The sequence below is a fragment of the Platalea leucorodia genome (assembly GCF_965183815.1).
Source record: "Platalea leucorodia genome assembly, chromosome: 7".
In the NCBI taxonomy this organism is placed as follows: Eukaryota; Metazoa; Chordata; class Aves; order Pelecaniformes; family Threskiornithidae; genus Platalea; species Platalea leucorodia.
The window spans coordinates 42,426,733-42,443,094 of NC_138829.1; the positions used below are offsets into that span (position 1 = coordinate 42,426,733).

The 16,362-nt window shown below is 42.5% G+C and overlaps 2 protein-coding genes across 3 annotated transcripts in view; both read right to left on the reverse strand.

The window, feature by feature from the left end:
• The window catches only part of CAPN3 (calpain 3), a 38,698-nt gene extending 29,865 nt beyond the window's left edge, over positions 1–8,833 (reverse strand). The window contains exons 1-2 of the mRNA XM_082318348.1: positions 8,754–8,833; positions 2,642–2,983 (exon numbers count right to left, since the gene is read on the reverse strand). Coding sequence (XP_082174474.1) covers positions 2,642–2,935 — 294 coding nt within the window. The 5' untranslated portion in view covers positions 2,936–2,983; positions 8,754–8,833. The remainder of the gene's footprint in view (positions 1–2,641; positions 2,984–8,753) is intronic.
• The window catches only part of GANC (glucosidase alpha, neutral C), a 29,905-nt gene continuing 19,539 nt past the window's right edge, over positions 5,997–16,362 (reverse strand). The window contains exons 19-24 of one of the 2 annotated variants that reach the window (XM_082318345.1): positions 15,458–15,534; positions 14,139–14,213; positions 12,104–12,217; positions 10,433–10,545; positions 8,754–8,857; positions 5,997–7,864 (exon numbers count right to left, since the gene is read on the reverse strand). In XM_082318345.1, the coding sequence (XP_082174471.1) occupies positions 7,755–7,864; positions 8,754–8,857; positions 10,433–10,545; positions 12,104–12,217; positions 14,139–14,213; positions 15,458–15,534 (593 nt within the window). In that variant the 3' untranslated portion in view covers positions 5,997–7,754. Of the gene's footprint in view, positions 7,865–8,753; positions 8,858–10,432; positions 10,546–12,103; positions 12,218–13,953; positions 14,002–14,138; positions 14,214–15,457; positions 15,535–16,362 lie in introns of those variants that run through there. The other variant, XM_082318346.1, reaches the window with a different exon arrangement.

A 16,362-nucleotide genomic window follows, 5' to 3' on the forward strand; every position in this document is an offset into this window, starting at 1 on the left:
CGGTAAGGCACAAGACCAGGCCTCATGCCCCCGCTGCCCGCGCAGCAGCAGAGGACAATGATTTTGGGAAGAGCCAGAGGAGGACTTGACCTCTGGATAGCACCGACTGCAAAGAGAAGAGCCTGTAGGGCCAGACGCATGAGAGCAAGGGATAGCTCTGGGGCTGGGATGCTGGACACCTCTCACCACCTCAGTAATGACTTGCAGGAGCCCCGAGGAGAAGATGGAGTCCCAGCACAGCCATGGCCAGGGGAAGCGGAGAGAGCCCCGGTCCTGGCAGCCCACACGCAGGAGGGGGAGTTGCCCATGCTGGGCTCAGCAGGCGCCTCAGCTCAGGGGCTGATTCAATTCAAGTTTGACCTAAATTTGAAAGCGATTAAAAATTACCACTTTATAGTTTATAAGCTAGTTTCTTTCTTTGCCAAAAAAATGCCATTGCAATTTAATAAGACGTTGTCCATATCTTTACAGACTATTACAAAACATGGCTTGCGCAGTCAAATTTTTACATTTGGTGCTTCAATGATTGCTTTAATCTCTTAGCAAAATACTCTTCAGCCCAGTATTACTACTTCATATTCATTTGACTTTATGATGTTCTGTTAACGTGTCTATTGTGGCTATTCACGTATATAATATTATCAGACAAGTCCTCCTACCAGTGCTATAGAACATACAGTTTCAAAGTCCAGTGAAGCAAAGTCCTGGGTCAATCTGAGATCAGAGCCAATAGATACAGGTCGTTTGCACCAGCACCCAAGAGAAGTCTCACTTTGCAGTTGTGGTATGGATGACAAGGTAGGGGACACATTATGAAAGGAGAAAGTGTTATATGTGAGTCTCTTCTCTTTGGGGACCTACTGGGTACAGCAATGACCTGAATTACAGGGTTTGTTTTAAAACAAACACATTTGCAACAGAAGGCACAGGCACCTCTACAAATCAGGCCTGGTGTGTCCCCAGCAGGACAGCCATCTCTACCCGTGATCCCACAGCACGCCAGTACTCGGCAGGCGCAGACTGCAGCTCTCTGGATCCCCTGCCTCTGCCCTACCTGCAGCTGGCACCACAGATACGTCAGGTGCCTGAACACTTGTGTCAAAAGAACACGGATAGCTTTGGTTTTGATGTTTGGGTTGTATTTTGAGTCTTATACAGTCCCCAGCTTGTTGTTTCTACATGAAAAATAAGTATAGAGCTTCCAAACTTATTTGTTAATGAGTGGCTTAAAGAAGTATCCTTGGGACAGAGACCCTGAAGTCTGAACCTTCCCAAAAACAAAGGCTTGATCTGTGCCTACTCAAGGCAAGTCTGAGGTTACATTGTGGGGTGTTTTTTATGTTTTGATGCTTTCTTATATGCACACTTGCAGTCTGTCTGCCCCAGGGTGCTGGCACTCACCCACTGTACTGCTATATTGCTTTCCTCTTTGTAGAAATAGGGGAAATCCCATCCCTTTAAGATGATTGACTTGTGGCTGTATTTAACTCATTCACGCACATTTCCAGGAGCTGATGCAGCCGTGGTGATGACGAAGGAGTGACAGAGCACGTACGCACAGGGCACGGCAGATGGGGGAGTCATGTTGCTCCCCCCACGTTGCTCACGTTGTTGTTGTGACAGCGGCACATGGCCTTCCTCTGCGTCTGTAACAGCTACCTGCAAGAGCTCCTGGTCTTTTACTATTTAGTTACGTGCCTGTGCTTAGTTTTATCTATCACCACTGACTTTGCCATTGAAGCACAGATTTGGGTGTTGGGGAAGTACGGCAAATCTAGAAGAGGTGGCCAAAAATTGCCAGAGGGAGGGAGCTGGGGAAGCTCCTCAGAACCATGTCCTCGCTGCTGGTCAGGGGATGGCGGGGGCCGAGGCAGCATCTTGGGGGCTGCCTCGCTGGAGGGGAGCCGCCGCCCAGCAGGGATGACAGGGAAAGAGGATAACTCCTCCTGCAGTAGGACAGGGAATCAATTGGGAACTGAGGAATTAGTCCTCTGCCTGTGAGAGGGTAGGAAAGAAGAGGAAGGCTGGCTGGGGAATGCCCACGAGATAGGAAAAATAAATGGGATTAGTAGGCAGGAGTGGGTCCTCATACTGATTACAACACCCATAAGTGGATAATAGGCTAAACAACCTTTCCAAGTTGGCTAAGCAATGTTGGGAACAAACAACTGAATAAAAAGCATGTTTCAGACCATAACCTGTCCTTTTATTTTCACAGACTAGGAAACCAGCAGAATACTAAAGTAAAGTTGTAAGTGAAATAAGGTAGTGTTTAAAAATTGAGACTCAGCAAACCCAGTAACTTGTTGCAGAATAAAGAGAATTTTTCTTTGGTAGTTTCAGACAAGAAAATCCCTAGTAAATCATGCAAGAAGGAAATTAAATTCCATATTTCTTTTTGTACATGTTTCATTCCATCTCTTTTTTTTGTTTCATTTTGGTTTATTGTATTTTACTCACTATATGCACACTCTCTGAGCTTCCACAGCCCTAGCTAGTTATCTTCCAGGAAAGCTCTAAGGAAATATACTTCCAGCTTATTCCCCGCCTCCCCAGTACACACTTTCTGCAAAAATGTAAGCTCAGGGTAAATACTTCAATTTGTAGAAAGTAAGAGGCACTCAGCAAATACATTACTCACACGTGGTCTTTTCCATTCGAACTTGATGGGGATTTTCTGGCTGTAGAAGAGGGAGGACTCATTTGGTGGGAAATCAGGGTCTTCATAGAGAATGTTTTTCTCCAGGCACTTCTTGTGAAGCTCTTCATAGGTCTTCTCCTTCACGCTGATAATGGGCTGGTTGCGACTTATAATGGCAGAATAAATCCCCCCTGTGCCCCCACCTGCACCTTCAGTTGTAGTGCTAATAGTAGCGCTGGGAAGTGACCCAGCAGCTGTCTGCTGAGCCACTGCTGCATTTATGGCGGACGGCATGGGAATCAGGCTTAAACCAAATGTTGAAAGAAAACAAGATCTTGCACACTGGAAGGAAATTCAAGAAAAGAGGAAGTTGCTGTGTAAACTGCTTTTTCTATCCGTTGAAAGTCTCCTAGTCAAATTTTCAAGCAAAAAAATTCCATGTGGTTGAGCATATTGTACATCCTCTCAAAGGGCGGTATTTTGTCATAAGAAATCAGAATTTATTCCTTAATGTGGAACAAGATAGACTAACTCCCATGCCTGAGTTGTAGTATCTAAAGCATGTGTGTGTTCCTGCCCTGCGCATATAAGTGTCCAGAAGGGACAAGCTTTAACCCATGAAATCTAAAAATAACTACAGGCAAAGAGTGAGAGGGAGGGAGTTAGTGAGATGGTGTCAGTCTTCTGCGCAGCTTATGCCGAGGCCAGGCGTGTTCCTGGGACGGGCTCTGTGCGCAGGCTGACTCCTGGTGCAAGGAGCTCATCTTTTGCTTAAGCAGAGAGAACAGTGAAATGGGAAGCTAAACTCTTGCTGGTCTGGGGACGTACTTATGAAGTACTGCCAGCCAATAAATTAGTCCTGACACTCCCGAAGGAACTGTTGTACTCCACTTGTTTTTTCTTCCCTTTGCTGCAGAAAAGATAAATAGAGATGTTTACTAGTAGAGAGGATTATCTGAAGACGTGCTCCTAATGGTGAAAAAGGTAATTATTTGATGCTACTGAGGTCAGGTCAATACCTTCCCGCTGGGTTTGGCTCCTCTAGAGAGCAGCTTGCCAACACTAAGATTCACCTGGTGACAGCTACCTCCCATGTAAAAGGCACCTTTTAATATAGGAGCAGAAAAGTTTATAAGGGGCCGAGTGTGGAAACCGGGCCATTCTGTGTGTGTTAGGACACACCAATCCTAGAAGAGACGCCTGACTTCGCACATTTATTTTGTCACACAACAGTGGGCTAAGGGACAAATTCACAGTCTCCGTGAAAGGAAAATCTAAACACGTTGCTCTTCTCTATAACCCAGTTCTTTAAAAGGTGACACTGTTTATGTGTCAAGAAATGCCCCCTAACACCTTGATTTTTCTTTGATTGGGAAGTCTTAAATCACACACTGACATCAGTGTTATTTTTGCCTAATGACACTAGTCTTTGGACTCTGGCTCACGTACACATTGCTGACCTTCCGCCCTAGTACTACAGTGTTTTCCAAAGCACTGACTCTTTTTTTTTTTTTTCTTTCTTCTCAGCCATTTGCTTGGTTTACACATTTAAAATCAACAGTACAATGGACAATCTCCACAGTCCAAGAAAAAAACTTGACTAGGGGAACTTTTAAAGAAGGTAATATAGTTGGCAAGCTTGACTAACCTCTTGGAATATTAATCCTCAGGCTTCTAATGGTGGCCTAAATCTTTTTCTTTTTATCATGAATGCAAGCCTTCTTGCACCAACAGGGCAATCAGAAAGGACAGATTCCAGGGTTCACGGAAATAGCAATGCGATTGCTTCAGGGTGGGTTGTCCAGATGCAGAACAGATGACTTCCTCATTACATTCAGATGCAAGGATTGCAGGTCTCGTATTTGACATTACTTTGCAGGACAGCTTGGCAGAGCCACGTGTCACTCTTTCCAGGATATTTCAAGAGCAATGCAAATAGTGAGATGCAAGGGCCTCTCACTGCACAGCTTCAGCAAAAATACTCATTTTGGAGCCTGTGTATATGTTCTTTCTTTCATATTCTCCCTTCTTGCTCAATCCAAAAATTCATCTATCTATCTCGTACACAGAGCTCTGTTTTGGGAAGAATGCCAGTAGCACAGGTGTGATATTTGACAAACTCCTTGTGGGCTGCTGGGGAGGATCAAGTGAAGGATTAGCAGTGATTTTATTTTATTTTTTTTTTCTTGGGATGGTCAGCAAGTGTCAGGGTATGACCTACTGCTACAGCTTACAGGTCAGCTACTGCCTGCATGGGGAATGGCAGGTGGACATGCACTTCTCACTTCTAACCCAATGTTGCTCTTTACGGATTTTCAGGAATATTTCATGGTCATACCTGTTCAAAAAATAGTTTCTCCTTTTCTTATTTTTTTTTATGGGACAGATGGTTTTGTTATGTAGGTCTTTTTTGTGAGAAACAGCAGTTGCTAGTAAAAGACAAATGGTATCTTTAAAGACACACAATTTACCATAGAGAAGAATGGAGTGCTGTCTGCTACAAACAGCAAAATAACCCCTTTGTCTATTAGGAATTAAACCACCTTTTGTGATGGAATTTCTTGCAAGCAGAAGTACCCCAATAGCTGACCTGTTCAGACAGAGCAAAAGTGAACTACGTGGATGATAATCTTTTTATTTAATTTTTATGCAGTTTTATATCCAGTTGTTTTCAGTAATTGAATTCAATTACGTTTTTTGTAAAGATATAGTATAAATTTATTTCTTCATTTATGGCATAAGTATGTGGAAAAGTATGTGAGTTGCTACAAATATCAATGTAGATGATATTCTTTGAAATTTATTTCAGATCTAAAGACACAACTGCTAAGATTTTCAGCAACTAATTCCTATCAAAATCCATAGAAGTTAGGGACTTCATACCACTGAAAACTTGACTCATGAGTACTTACAGTAGTGTAGAGGGCCAGAGTATAAAAGCTAGTCATTCACTTTAACCAGATACCCTTGGAAGAATACTTAGTAGTGATTCTCAACAGTGGAAAGAAGGTTGGAAGGAATAAGGCATGTAACTCACTTCATTGTTACTTTATTTCACTTTCCAACTTCAGAAATACCAGTTAAAACATTTCATCAAAATGCTCCAGACAATAATTATATCCTGTCAGAAGCACTGCTATACTGAAACGTAAGAAACAACTGTCAATTAAAGCTTAGAAGCTGATAGAAAAATAGGGTCTGTCTCAAAAATAGGGTCTGTCTCTCTTCTCACAGATGTAAAAGATCTATTTGCTACTGTTCTACCTGGATTAACTCGCCTGCATTAAGCACAGCAGTATTTAGGCTGCCAGCTCCTGCAGTGGAGGCTCACGCTGTCTGCTAGAAGGGGCTGACAAACAGCTCTGCAGAATAAAAAAGAAGGAACCTAAGGGTCTGGTGGGGATCAAACCGCGCTTGGTAGTCAAGAGCGGAATAGTCACAGTTTGCTCTCACACTTGCTATTCCCAGAAATCTGCCCTGCAGAGGACATACAGCAGCAGGTGGGAATGACTGACCAAGTACAGGGAGGGCTTAGTAAGAGGAGTAGGGAACAACGTACAAATGGACTGCTACGTTACCTTTAGTCGGCAAAAATGGTGACCATCCTTCTCTGTTTCCTAAGAGTTAATTTACTGATGTTTTTAGAAAATACTTCCTTACCTTTCTAAGAGAAATTAAGTAAATTTTGCCCTTTTATGTCCACAAAACCCAACTGATGGCATGTTCAGGTTTGACTGAAAGCAGAACTGGTTTTAAAATAATATAGTTAACAATGTAGCAATGGAAAGGGCAAACAACTTGAGCCCTGGAGCAGTGGTATCCTGTGAAAAGAAATGCCTGGTATGGAAAGGGCTGGGGGAATAGGCAGGATGTAGGGGATGTGGGACTCAGGATGTCTCCTAGTTTTGAAAGGGAAGAAAGCATGAGGACACACCAGTTCTGATTGCAGAGATGGTGGGAAAAGGAGCCAAGGGAACATTAGGGTGAGTTGTAAGGGAATAAGCGTGAAGTGGGATGGCTAAATGCTGAATGAATCCCATTAAAATTAAAAATTTGCTTCATAAATACCAAGCTCAAATGTCAGCCAGATACTAAAAACTGACCAAGAAATTACTAAAATATGTGCTAAGGAAGCCAAACCTTGGCAAGAGTTGGAAGATGTGGAGAAGCAGAGCTCTCCAAGAGCAGAGTTGCTTCACTGGGCTGGCTTTAACCAATGACATTCAATTGTCCAAAAATGCCAATTCTTTCCTAATAAAAGACTTCTTTTTTTTTTTTTAAGTAGTACTTGCAGAGAGAGGGGAGCAATAACATGAAAAATGTTTCTGTGTGAGTCTAGCTGCTGCCCTAAGCCAGTATTGCACTTACATAGACCTGTGCCTTTTCAAAATCCAAATACCAGTTTCAAAGCCAGCTATTGGAGAGACTTCTGCACTCCCACATTACTGTCTTTTACTATCACACAACTGACTGGCACAACCCACTCAAACCTTACCTTCAGTAACTGAACTGTTTTGGCTAGCCTGCTGTTTACTTTCCTGCACAGACCACCTAACTTTGCATTGTCATAAGGACTGGAAAGGGGAAGTGTCTGTAATCACACTAGGAGGCTCCTTCTGTGTTTTCACAAGGCAGCTTGCAGGCAGAACTCTGATGATAACCTCTGTGTCTGGCATATCTGCTGATGCTGCTTGTCGAACTGGCCCAGATCTGCTCTTCTCAAGTCCTCCAGTCTCTGAATAGTGGGATTTCTAAATGCTACATCAAACCCCGTGGCAACGATCCACAATCTCACCCCATCAATTTACGATTTTTTTGGTGCAAGGGAAAGCAGAACTCAATCTTAATGCCTAACTGAAGCTAGCCTGGAGCAGACAGTATTTACCTTTTTTCCCCAAAGATACAATCCTAGTGCTATTACATTTGCTGAAGAGAAGAGCTATCCAAGTTTAAATTTGTGCTTTAGAAGAAAAATTGTAGGAAATATTAGTTTGGGGGTGTGGGTGGGAAATATGTTCCTTGATTTGATTGGCTTCAAGTGAACATTTTAAGTCCTCCCAACTTATTTCCCCTCAACCTCTCAATGAATTCTCTGAAGAAGTTGCATCTCCTTTCAGTTGATGCAAATCTCCCAGTCAGCATCAACACTCAGGGCTAAATTTTCCAGTGTCAGCGCAGAGGTCTTCGTATCATATGTGAAAATGACTTCTTTTTCTTTGCCATCTGAACAGGACAAGAGAGTTTACTATATGATTTAAGAAGAACCCTTCTTAAACACAGTTACACATGACTCCCTTCAGTTTTTAATTCAGACTGTCCCTGCCACTGGTGGAGAGGATTGATTAAAAAAGAAATAGTAGTCAAATCTGCCCAGCATACACATAAGAATGCAGCAAAATTGGAAAAATTATTTCTTTTTTTTCTGACCTTTCAAGCTATGGTACTATGGAACTATTCAAGGATTTTTCTGAAAACAAAACAAACCTTGTTTCAGCATAGGTTTTCCTCTAAGTACCCTAAAAGTCCTCAAAATTGACAGGTGGAGGCAGAAAGTCCATGTCCACACAATTCCCAAAGTGAAGGGACGTGCTTGGAAAGCAGCCAGAAATGATAAGCCCTTTCTGTAGATGCTACTGCCTGTCCATATGGGATGCCTCACAACTTCTAGAGATCCCCAGAGAGTCACAAACTCCGGACACTTTTGAATGAGCAAGAGAACAGAAAAGTAATCCTGGTTTTGTCTGCAAGTTTCCTGTTCTAGACTAGGCAGGCTTACAGATCTGAGCAAATGGTCCTTCATTTGAAATGCTATCTCTGGTCATATTCTGTGCAGGACAAAGTTATCTGAACTTGTTAATTCTGAACCACTTTTACTGATGTACCTATTGCCTTACAAAGCAACTGTTCTTCAGTTCTGCACGTAATATTAGTGGTGAGTGGCTGCTGGCTCCTTTCACTAAATCACTTGATATCAAAAAAGTAGCAAATAAAACTAAATAAAGATGCTCGCTGTGCTGTAACACTTCCTTTCTAGAGCTGTCCGTGATTAGTGAATGGCAGCAGAGCAACAGTATTTCAAAAAATTGTAATAAAATAGAAGTCAGTTCATTACCCTTGGAACAAGCTGTCACAAAAGCGGGTTGCTGTCCAAATCCCAGAACTATCACCCGTTCAACCACACACGTAGTGTGGTATTGTCCACTTTCATCTGTGCAGCTGAAAAAAGAAAATTATTTCATATACATTAGTTTTGGTCCATCAGTTGAAGTTTGGCATCATACAGAGAAAGTACTACTTCAGTCTCACCCTGAAAGTTCCCTATACTTGTGTCCTTTCCTCTATTTACCTTTCTCCTGAAACAAGTAAAACTTTCTCCCATATCAGCTAATTTTTCACTGCATAGCAGATTTCACAAAGTTAGAAGAAAGAAGTTTGAGAAGATATTTTGTGGCAAAAAACATGGCTTTGACAACCAGAACAGTTCTGGATTTTTGCAAAATGGTAGTAAAAACTCCTAAGTATAAATGTAAAGCTAATTTTAACATTTTTAAAGTAAGATGTTTTAATCTCAGGCACAATTAGCTTTCATTTTGTAACTAATTTAATTTTTATTAAAAAGTTCTAAAAAAAAAACTCAAATCAAAATGAAACTTTCCTTTCCAGAGTAAACAAATGTTGTATCATTCATCTCAAAATTACTTTTTTCCAACTTCTATCTTTGCTAGCAATTTAGCAACATTTTTCTCTTCCATCCTGAATTTTTAAGCTTTTCATATTTCGTATCCCAGAGAAAGAGATTTGAAGCATGCTTTTAACTACATTATCCAAACTAGTCTACAGTTTTGCTCTGTGTTAAATTTTGTAGTTTTAGGACCACCTCCTCCTTATTTTTGAATCCTGGAGGAATAAAGAAATGCCTGTAAAATCACCATTTATACACTGTGCAGCTCCATGGGCAACATACCTCAACAGTAAAAGTGTCATACTGACATATTTAGCATCTCATTCCTTACAAGCAGCTATGGGTATTTTTGGCTTTTATGTTGTGTCACTCAACCCTTGCAGGTTGTGTCCCCTCATGCTTCCTTTCAAGTCCTTTTCTTGTATATTTTTACCATGCTAATATATATGGTGCATTTGTTGATGACTTTTGGAGACTACATGTAATGGTGTCTGTTTGTGGTTCTGTCGTGAATGGGTTCCCACATAGAATCATAGAATATCTCAAGTTGGAAGGGACCCATAAGGATCACTGAGTCCAACTGCCTGCTACTCACAGGACTAGCTAAAACTAAATCATATGACTAAGAAAGAGCATCATCCAGACTCTCCTTGAACTCTGACAGGCTTGGTGCCTTGACCACTTCCCTGGGCAGCATGTTCCAGTGACGAACCACCCTCTCAGTGAAGAAGATAGTAGAAAAATACATCTTAGAAAATATACTCTAGGTGTTGCCTATTTGCAACTCTCCCAGTTCATCATCTTTTGTCTCTCTGATAGGCTTTACTCTAGCTGATGACTTTCTTTGTATTTGAGTAAATCTGTAGAACCTGTAGATTTGACTAGACTGAAACAATATGAGACAACTCAGTATTTCATGTGTTGTTGCCCTTAGACTTATGCAGAAGACTGTTTACCTCTGCAGTTTTATGGCAGATTCTGCATGCTCTGGGACTTCACTAAGCAATAGATAAGACGAATACTTCTACATTTGTAAGAAGGCCTCATGAACTAGAAAAGGCATTTCCAATGACAATGTGTTGGTGGTTTTTGTCCATAATTGCTGTTACCTGGAAGAGAGAATGTTCTTGTGGAAAGTGAACTTCCGATACAGGAACTGCTTCTTGTGGAGATATTGAAATGAATGCCCATCATCTAGGTAGAGCTCACCTGTTGCACATGCCTGTGAAACACACCAGATGATAGAGTACAAATTAACAGCAGCTTCTAGTGCTGGACAGTTGTCCTGGTTTTGGCTGGGATAGAGTTAATTTTCTTGCTAGTAGCTGGTATAGTGCTGTGTTTTGGATTTAGTATGAGAATAATGTTGATAACACATTGATGTTTTAGTTGTTGCTAAGAAGTGCTTATACTACTCAAGGACTTTTCAGCTTCCCATGCTTTGCTAGCAACAAGGTGCACAAGAAGCTGGGAGGGGGCACAGCCAGGACAGCTGACCCAAACTGGCCAAAGGGATCTTCCAAACCATATGATGTCATCTGATCTGAATTCCCTCAGTGCCAGGAGGCACACAAGGCGCGAACATCGTTCTTCCACTTCGATCGGTCTGCGGCTGCGTGCTCTGGAGTCCCAGGGGCCACAGCGCAGTCTTCTGTTGTTTTTTTCCTCAAGACATGACCGATCCAGTTCCATCTCCTCCTCCTCACTTCATTACTGATTTTCTCCATCTCCATCTCGAGTTGATGCTCGTTGTTTCTGCAACTTTTTATTTTTTTTTTCGGGAGGAGATAGTTGGCCTCCTGCCCAACCCCCGTGACTTGGAGGGCCAGTGGTTTTTCTGTCAGGGTGGCCTTCCCTTAGGCTGCGTTGGTTCGCGGCACCTTCTTCAATTTTATCCGGTGCACCCTCCAGAGAGGGATCCCCTATCCACCACCCAGGGGACGCGCCTTCTAGCTGTGCAGCCCCAGCCGAAGGATATGATGTCATGCTCAGTATATAAACTGGAGGGAGCTGGCCGGGGGGTGACGATCGCTGCTTGGGGATGGGCTGGACATCAGTGAGCAGGTGGTGAGCAATTGCATTGTGCATCACTTGTTTTGTATATTCTTTTATCATTATTATTATTTTCTCTTCCTTTGCTGTCCTATTAAACTGTCTTTATCTCAACCCACAGGTTTTACTTTTTTTTTCCCTGACTCTCTCCCCCATCCCACTGGGGCTGGTGGGGGGAGGGTAAGCAAGTGGCTGTGTGGTACTTAGTTGCTGACTGGGGTTAAACCACAACAACAATGAAACCAAAAATGTCTCACTATATGTTATGCTTCATAGTGAAGGGTGTGTGTTTGTTTTTCTTCAGCGACTTGTACCCCTAGAAGGCTCAGGGACTCCAGCTCTGAGAGTGCCTGAAGACTTGGAGGTCCTGGTTTTGTAAATTGATCTGGGTGCCAGGTGTCACCTCATTTATTAGAAAAGACAGTCGTGGGAAGTTCTCTGTTTGTGTCCAAAAGGAAGTTTGTGGCCTGCGTGTTCTCTGCTCCTTTCTCCAAGGGACTACAGGAGGGCCGAGAAAGGTCAGAAAAATGTTCTGCCTCTGCTATACTCAGATAGTCTCACTTTGAGGGAACCGTGCGAGGGAGGTGGGAGCCCCCACAAATAGGAGAAGTGTAGGAGAGCCATTGGGTATACAGATACCATTGTGCTGACAGAACAGGCAGCAAAGCCCTAAAAAGGTCAGATGGAGTAAAAGACAACTTTGTAAAGGGAACATCGTCTCGGAGTACCTCTGTGTCCAGGGCCACGTGGAGTTCATAAGAAATATCTATCATCCATTCAGTGGACTTTCCAGCCGTGGTCTTCAGAGGTATCACAGTGCCCCCCCGCTGGAATACAGGAATCTGCAAAATACAAAACCAGGGTAGAAAGGTTCATATACTCTGATCAGATAATTTTAACTTGGAACAGGGATAACTGAAGCTTGCTCTTATCAAAGCTCAGAAATGAACTTCTACCACAAGTTGTGGCGGTGTGCTCCCCCGCCCCTGCTATCTAAAGGATATATAATCCTTTAAACATAAACTGTTGACCAAGTCTGGGACTAGGATTGGATCCAGCCGCACCTAGACGCCTCTCTGAGAAGTTTAGAAAGCAAGGGGGTCCTTTCTGAACCTCACGACTCAACGGGAGGGTCTCCCTGACAGTTTTGTCTGATCCTGTCCTCTGTGCAGTAAATAATCAAGTATACTTTGCCATCAAATCTTGTTAAACCACTGTCGCGTTTACCACTGAACTTTGTTAACTCAGTGTTTTATATCAATAAAGTATATTTTTGCTTCTTTCTTACAAGTGAAGTGCACTTTCACTCTATCCGTGACAGGATGGCAAGTAGCATCACTGATTATTTATGGAGGCATGAAGTGAATCCAAGTCCCAAATTCTCAGAAGAACGGCCTTGTGACAATTGGCACAGTCGGGAAGCCATTGAAGAGCACCTAAAGGTATGGAGGAATGTGTTAGCCCTAGGCATTCCCAGAGCCTCATTCAAGGTCATCCTACTGGCATTGAGTCTGACTGAAGCATTCCAGAAACGGGATAACAGTGAAAGAAGCAAGCATATTTCAACTCCTCCCCTTCCAGCGCCAGTCCCCAGAAAGGGAGACAACCCCTTCCTCCCCCTTAGGGAGGGATTGCAGGATATGAAGCCAAAAAATGAGTGATGTCCAGAAGGCAATTGGGCTTGCCTGTTGGGAAAGTGGAAGCTTATCAGTGATGATGACCCATCCATTTTAATTCCACTTTGTCCTCAAGGACAATTGGTGAAATTTTTAATAGATACAGGAGCACAAATTTCAATATGAACACAAGATGCCAAGAAGCTGGATGTGTGATCTGGATGGCAAAGAGTTGAGATTACCGGTGTGAACGGAGCAAGTATTGTGTGCCAAACTGCCAAGGTCAATTTATGGCTACTGGGAGAGAAGTGCATGTCAACTACTCGCTTTGCAATTAAAGATCATAATCAAAATATCTCAGGCTTTCATGTTTTAAACAGATGAACGTGGCACCTGCCAAATGGCAGTGTGTGGTCCTTTGGCTCAGACATTAATCCCAATCCTGCTAGAAATTGGGAGGCTTCAGTGCAGGCACTTTGCACAGTCCCTGCCCTCCCCAAGTCAAAAATTACTAACGTACTGCAATATCCGATTTCTGCTGTGGCACTAAATGGAATTTCTGAAGTCATAGCTGATTTGGAGAAATGACAAATTACCTCCAGAACCTACTCCCCATAAAACTCACCTGCCTGGCCAGTTCAGAAACCAGCCAGGAGGTGGCATTTGACAATTGATTATTGGCACCTAAATGCTAATACAGCCCTGCTAACAGCTGCTGTACCAAACATTGCAAACTTAACAGCTACTTTGCAAGTGGCTGCACACCCATGAATGGCAGCGCTACAGGTAAAAGGTATGTTCTTTATGGTTCCCGTGGTGGAGGAGGATAAAGAAAAGTTTGCTTTCACTTGGGAGGCAATACAATATCTTTAACAGACTCCCACAGGGGGGATAAACATTCACTCACAATTGCTCATGCCGCACTTGCTGAACTTTAGAACTTTAGTTCCATCTAACAACAAAGGAGATGGGACTTTTCTTCTCTGCAAAAGCTATTTCAGGTTACATGCCTACAAGGAAATTGAAATGTCACTTTTCTGATTTTTAATGTTGACAAAACAAAAGCCTATCAAAAGCCTATTTGTTGGTTTTGTTTTTTTTTTTTTTTCCTGCTTAATGGAAGTACTATTTTAAAACAAAAACATACATTCTCCAGTGTTACTGAGATCTTCAGAGTGCCTGAATCTTCCATTCGTTTCAATTTTCTGAAATCATACCAAATCTAGGAGAAATGAAAAAAGAACGAGCATGACCTATATGGCAAGATCTGTTCCCTCTGCAGATGCAGTTACTCTTCTGCTTAACCTTACTGTCACTATTCCTATCAACCTATATGATGTGCAAGAAATAGCATTTACTTTTAAAATCAAATGACCTTCTGGATGGAAAGAATAAATTCTCATTCCTGAAGCACAAAAATAAGATCATCTTTACAGTTTGCATAACATCTTGTATGTCTTAAAGCATCTGGAAGTGCAAAACAATGAATTACCTTTCTTTTTATCTAGAAATGTTGAGTTCCAGAATAAGCATATTTATACTGAAGTGAAAATTAATAATAAGGTTGGTAATAACAGGTCACAAAAAAGAGCTACATCTGAAGCTTCCCATGCACCGCACTTACCAGCAGTTTTAACTGCTTTAAGTGTGCCAGGCAGTCAATGCCCACAGATATCTTGATAAAAATATTTTTCTTAATTTGTTTGGAGAGCCTAGTCTGTTTTTCTCCTTATATTGAGAAGAATTCTAAGTGTCCTCAGGTGCATTAGTGGAGTCACAAGGCTCTGCATAGTCTCACACACTCCCCTTTGCTGCTGGCTGTCTTCTCATTCCTCACTAGAGTCTCAGGCTTTCCCTTAGGAACTATTTTCCCCAAATTCCTTCCCTTCCTCCACCTCTCAGCTGCTGCAGCCAAACGCTCCATGTAGGAGTGGATCACAGTGCCATCCTGTGGATAAACTACTTCAGAGAGGAACTGATCACTAACATGTCAAATTCTTTGCTACACATGTCCCAGGCTAGTGAGGCTTGTATTTCCTTGTTATAATTTTCCCTCCCCACAGCTTCCCTCTGATTTCCTTATGACCTTTCTTCAAAGATCCCTTTTCTTCCACATAAAAAGAGAAATTTAACCCAAAGAGAAATACATGAAAAAAAGGGAATTGACAATTTAGTAAAGCTGGTTTTTGGTGCTCCATGAGAACTAGCAAGCCTTGAGGGGAGATTTAAATTATAGGAGACCTGAGATTTGTACAGCAGCTCTTGGAAAGGCAAGAAAGTAAAGTTGCTGTGAGCCAAGCACATGAGGTATCAAGATGGAAGCAAGGTTCAGAGTGGCACAGAATGGCCAGCCAGCACTTGGCCACAGCAGCAGTGCTCAGCGGTTATGAGATGGGGAGCTGGAAGGCTGCTGTATAAAGTACTTCTTTGGGCTGAACAGTTGAGTGGCTTCATATTCATCCTCACCTCCTCTGACCCTGGAAGCAGAACACTCACTGCCTTGGCCTCTTGCTCCATGACTGGATGCACCAACAAAGCATTTCCTGGAGAAAAACATAAACATGGCTGTAGTCCTCAAGGCTGCATCTCATCGGAGCAGCAGCTGTGTGCTCTGGGGTTGTCAGCCTCCTGTAGCCATTTTAGGGGCTTGCTTGGGCATGCCACGTGCTTAGGTTCACTTTCTACTGGAAAAAAAAGGCATGTGTAGGGAGCTGATGGCTGCTTGGGTCTTGTTCTGTTATGGCACTGGGATGCAGCTTGGCTGCACTGTATACCCTCCAGCTTGGAGGCACTTCTGCGTCCCTCATAGTCTAAGAGATGACTGCCTGTTTGCTCTTTGGTTGAACAAAAAAATAGGTTTTTCTAATCAAAAGAGTGGAAGACAGGAATGTCCTTGTTTAAAAAAAAAAAAAAAAAATCTGCTTAAGCTTATTGCACTGCAGATGGTTCTTCTTTACTCCTAAAAAAAATACATTAATGTATATAGACTGTACAGTTTGATAAACTTCTTCCCTTCTTGCCCACCGGTGATGCAAGCTGGAATCCCAGAGTCCTCTGAAATGCTCTGCTTCACCACACTTAGCTTTGCTGCCGGGTCCTGCCTACCTTGGTCAGGTTTCTGCATGAGAAGTGAATGCCCCTTCATTTGAAAGCCATTAGTAGGCACTCTTGAGCCCAGAGGTAAAAAAAAATAATGAAATGCAATATTCCCCTCCCATTCTCCCTTCCTGTATAGGCTGAATATGCTTTACACAAACACACTCATCTCTTAAGCTTAATTTCTGAGAAAACTGGCTTTAGCAGCCAGCCATATCAGAGTAAAAAAGCAATGAGCTTTGGATGGTAGTTGTTTGCTACTGTCATTTCTGAAG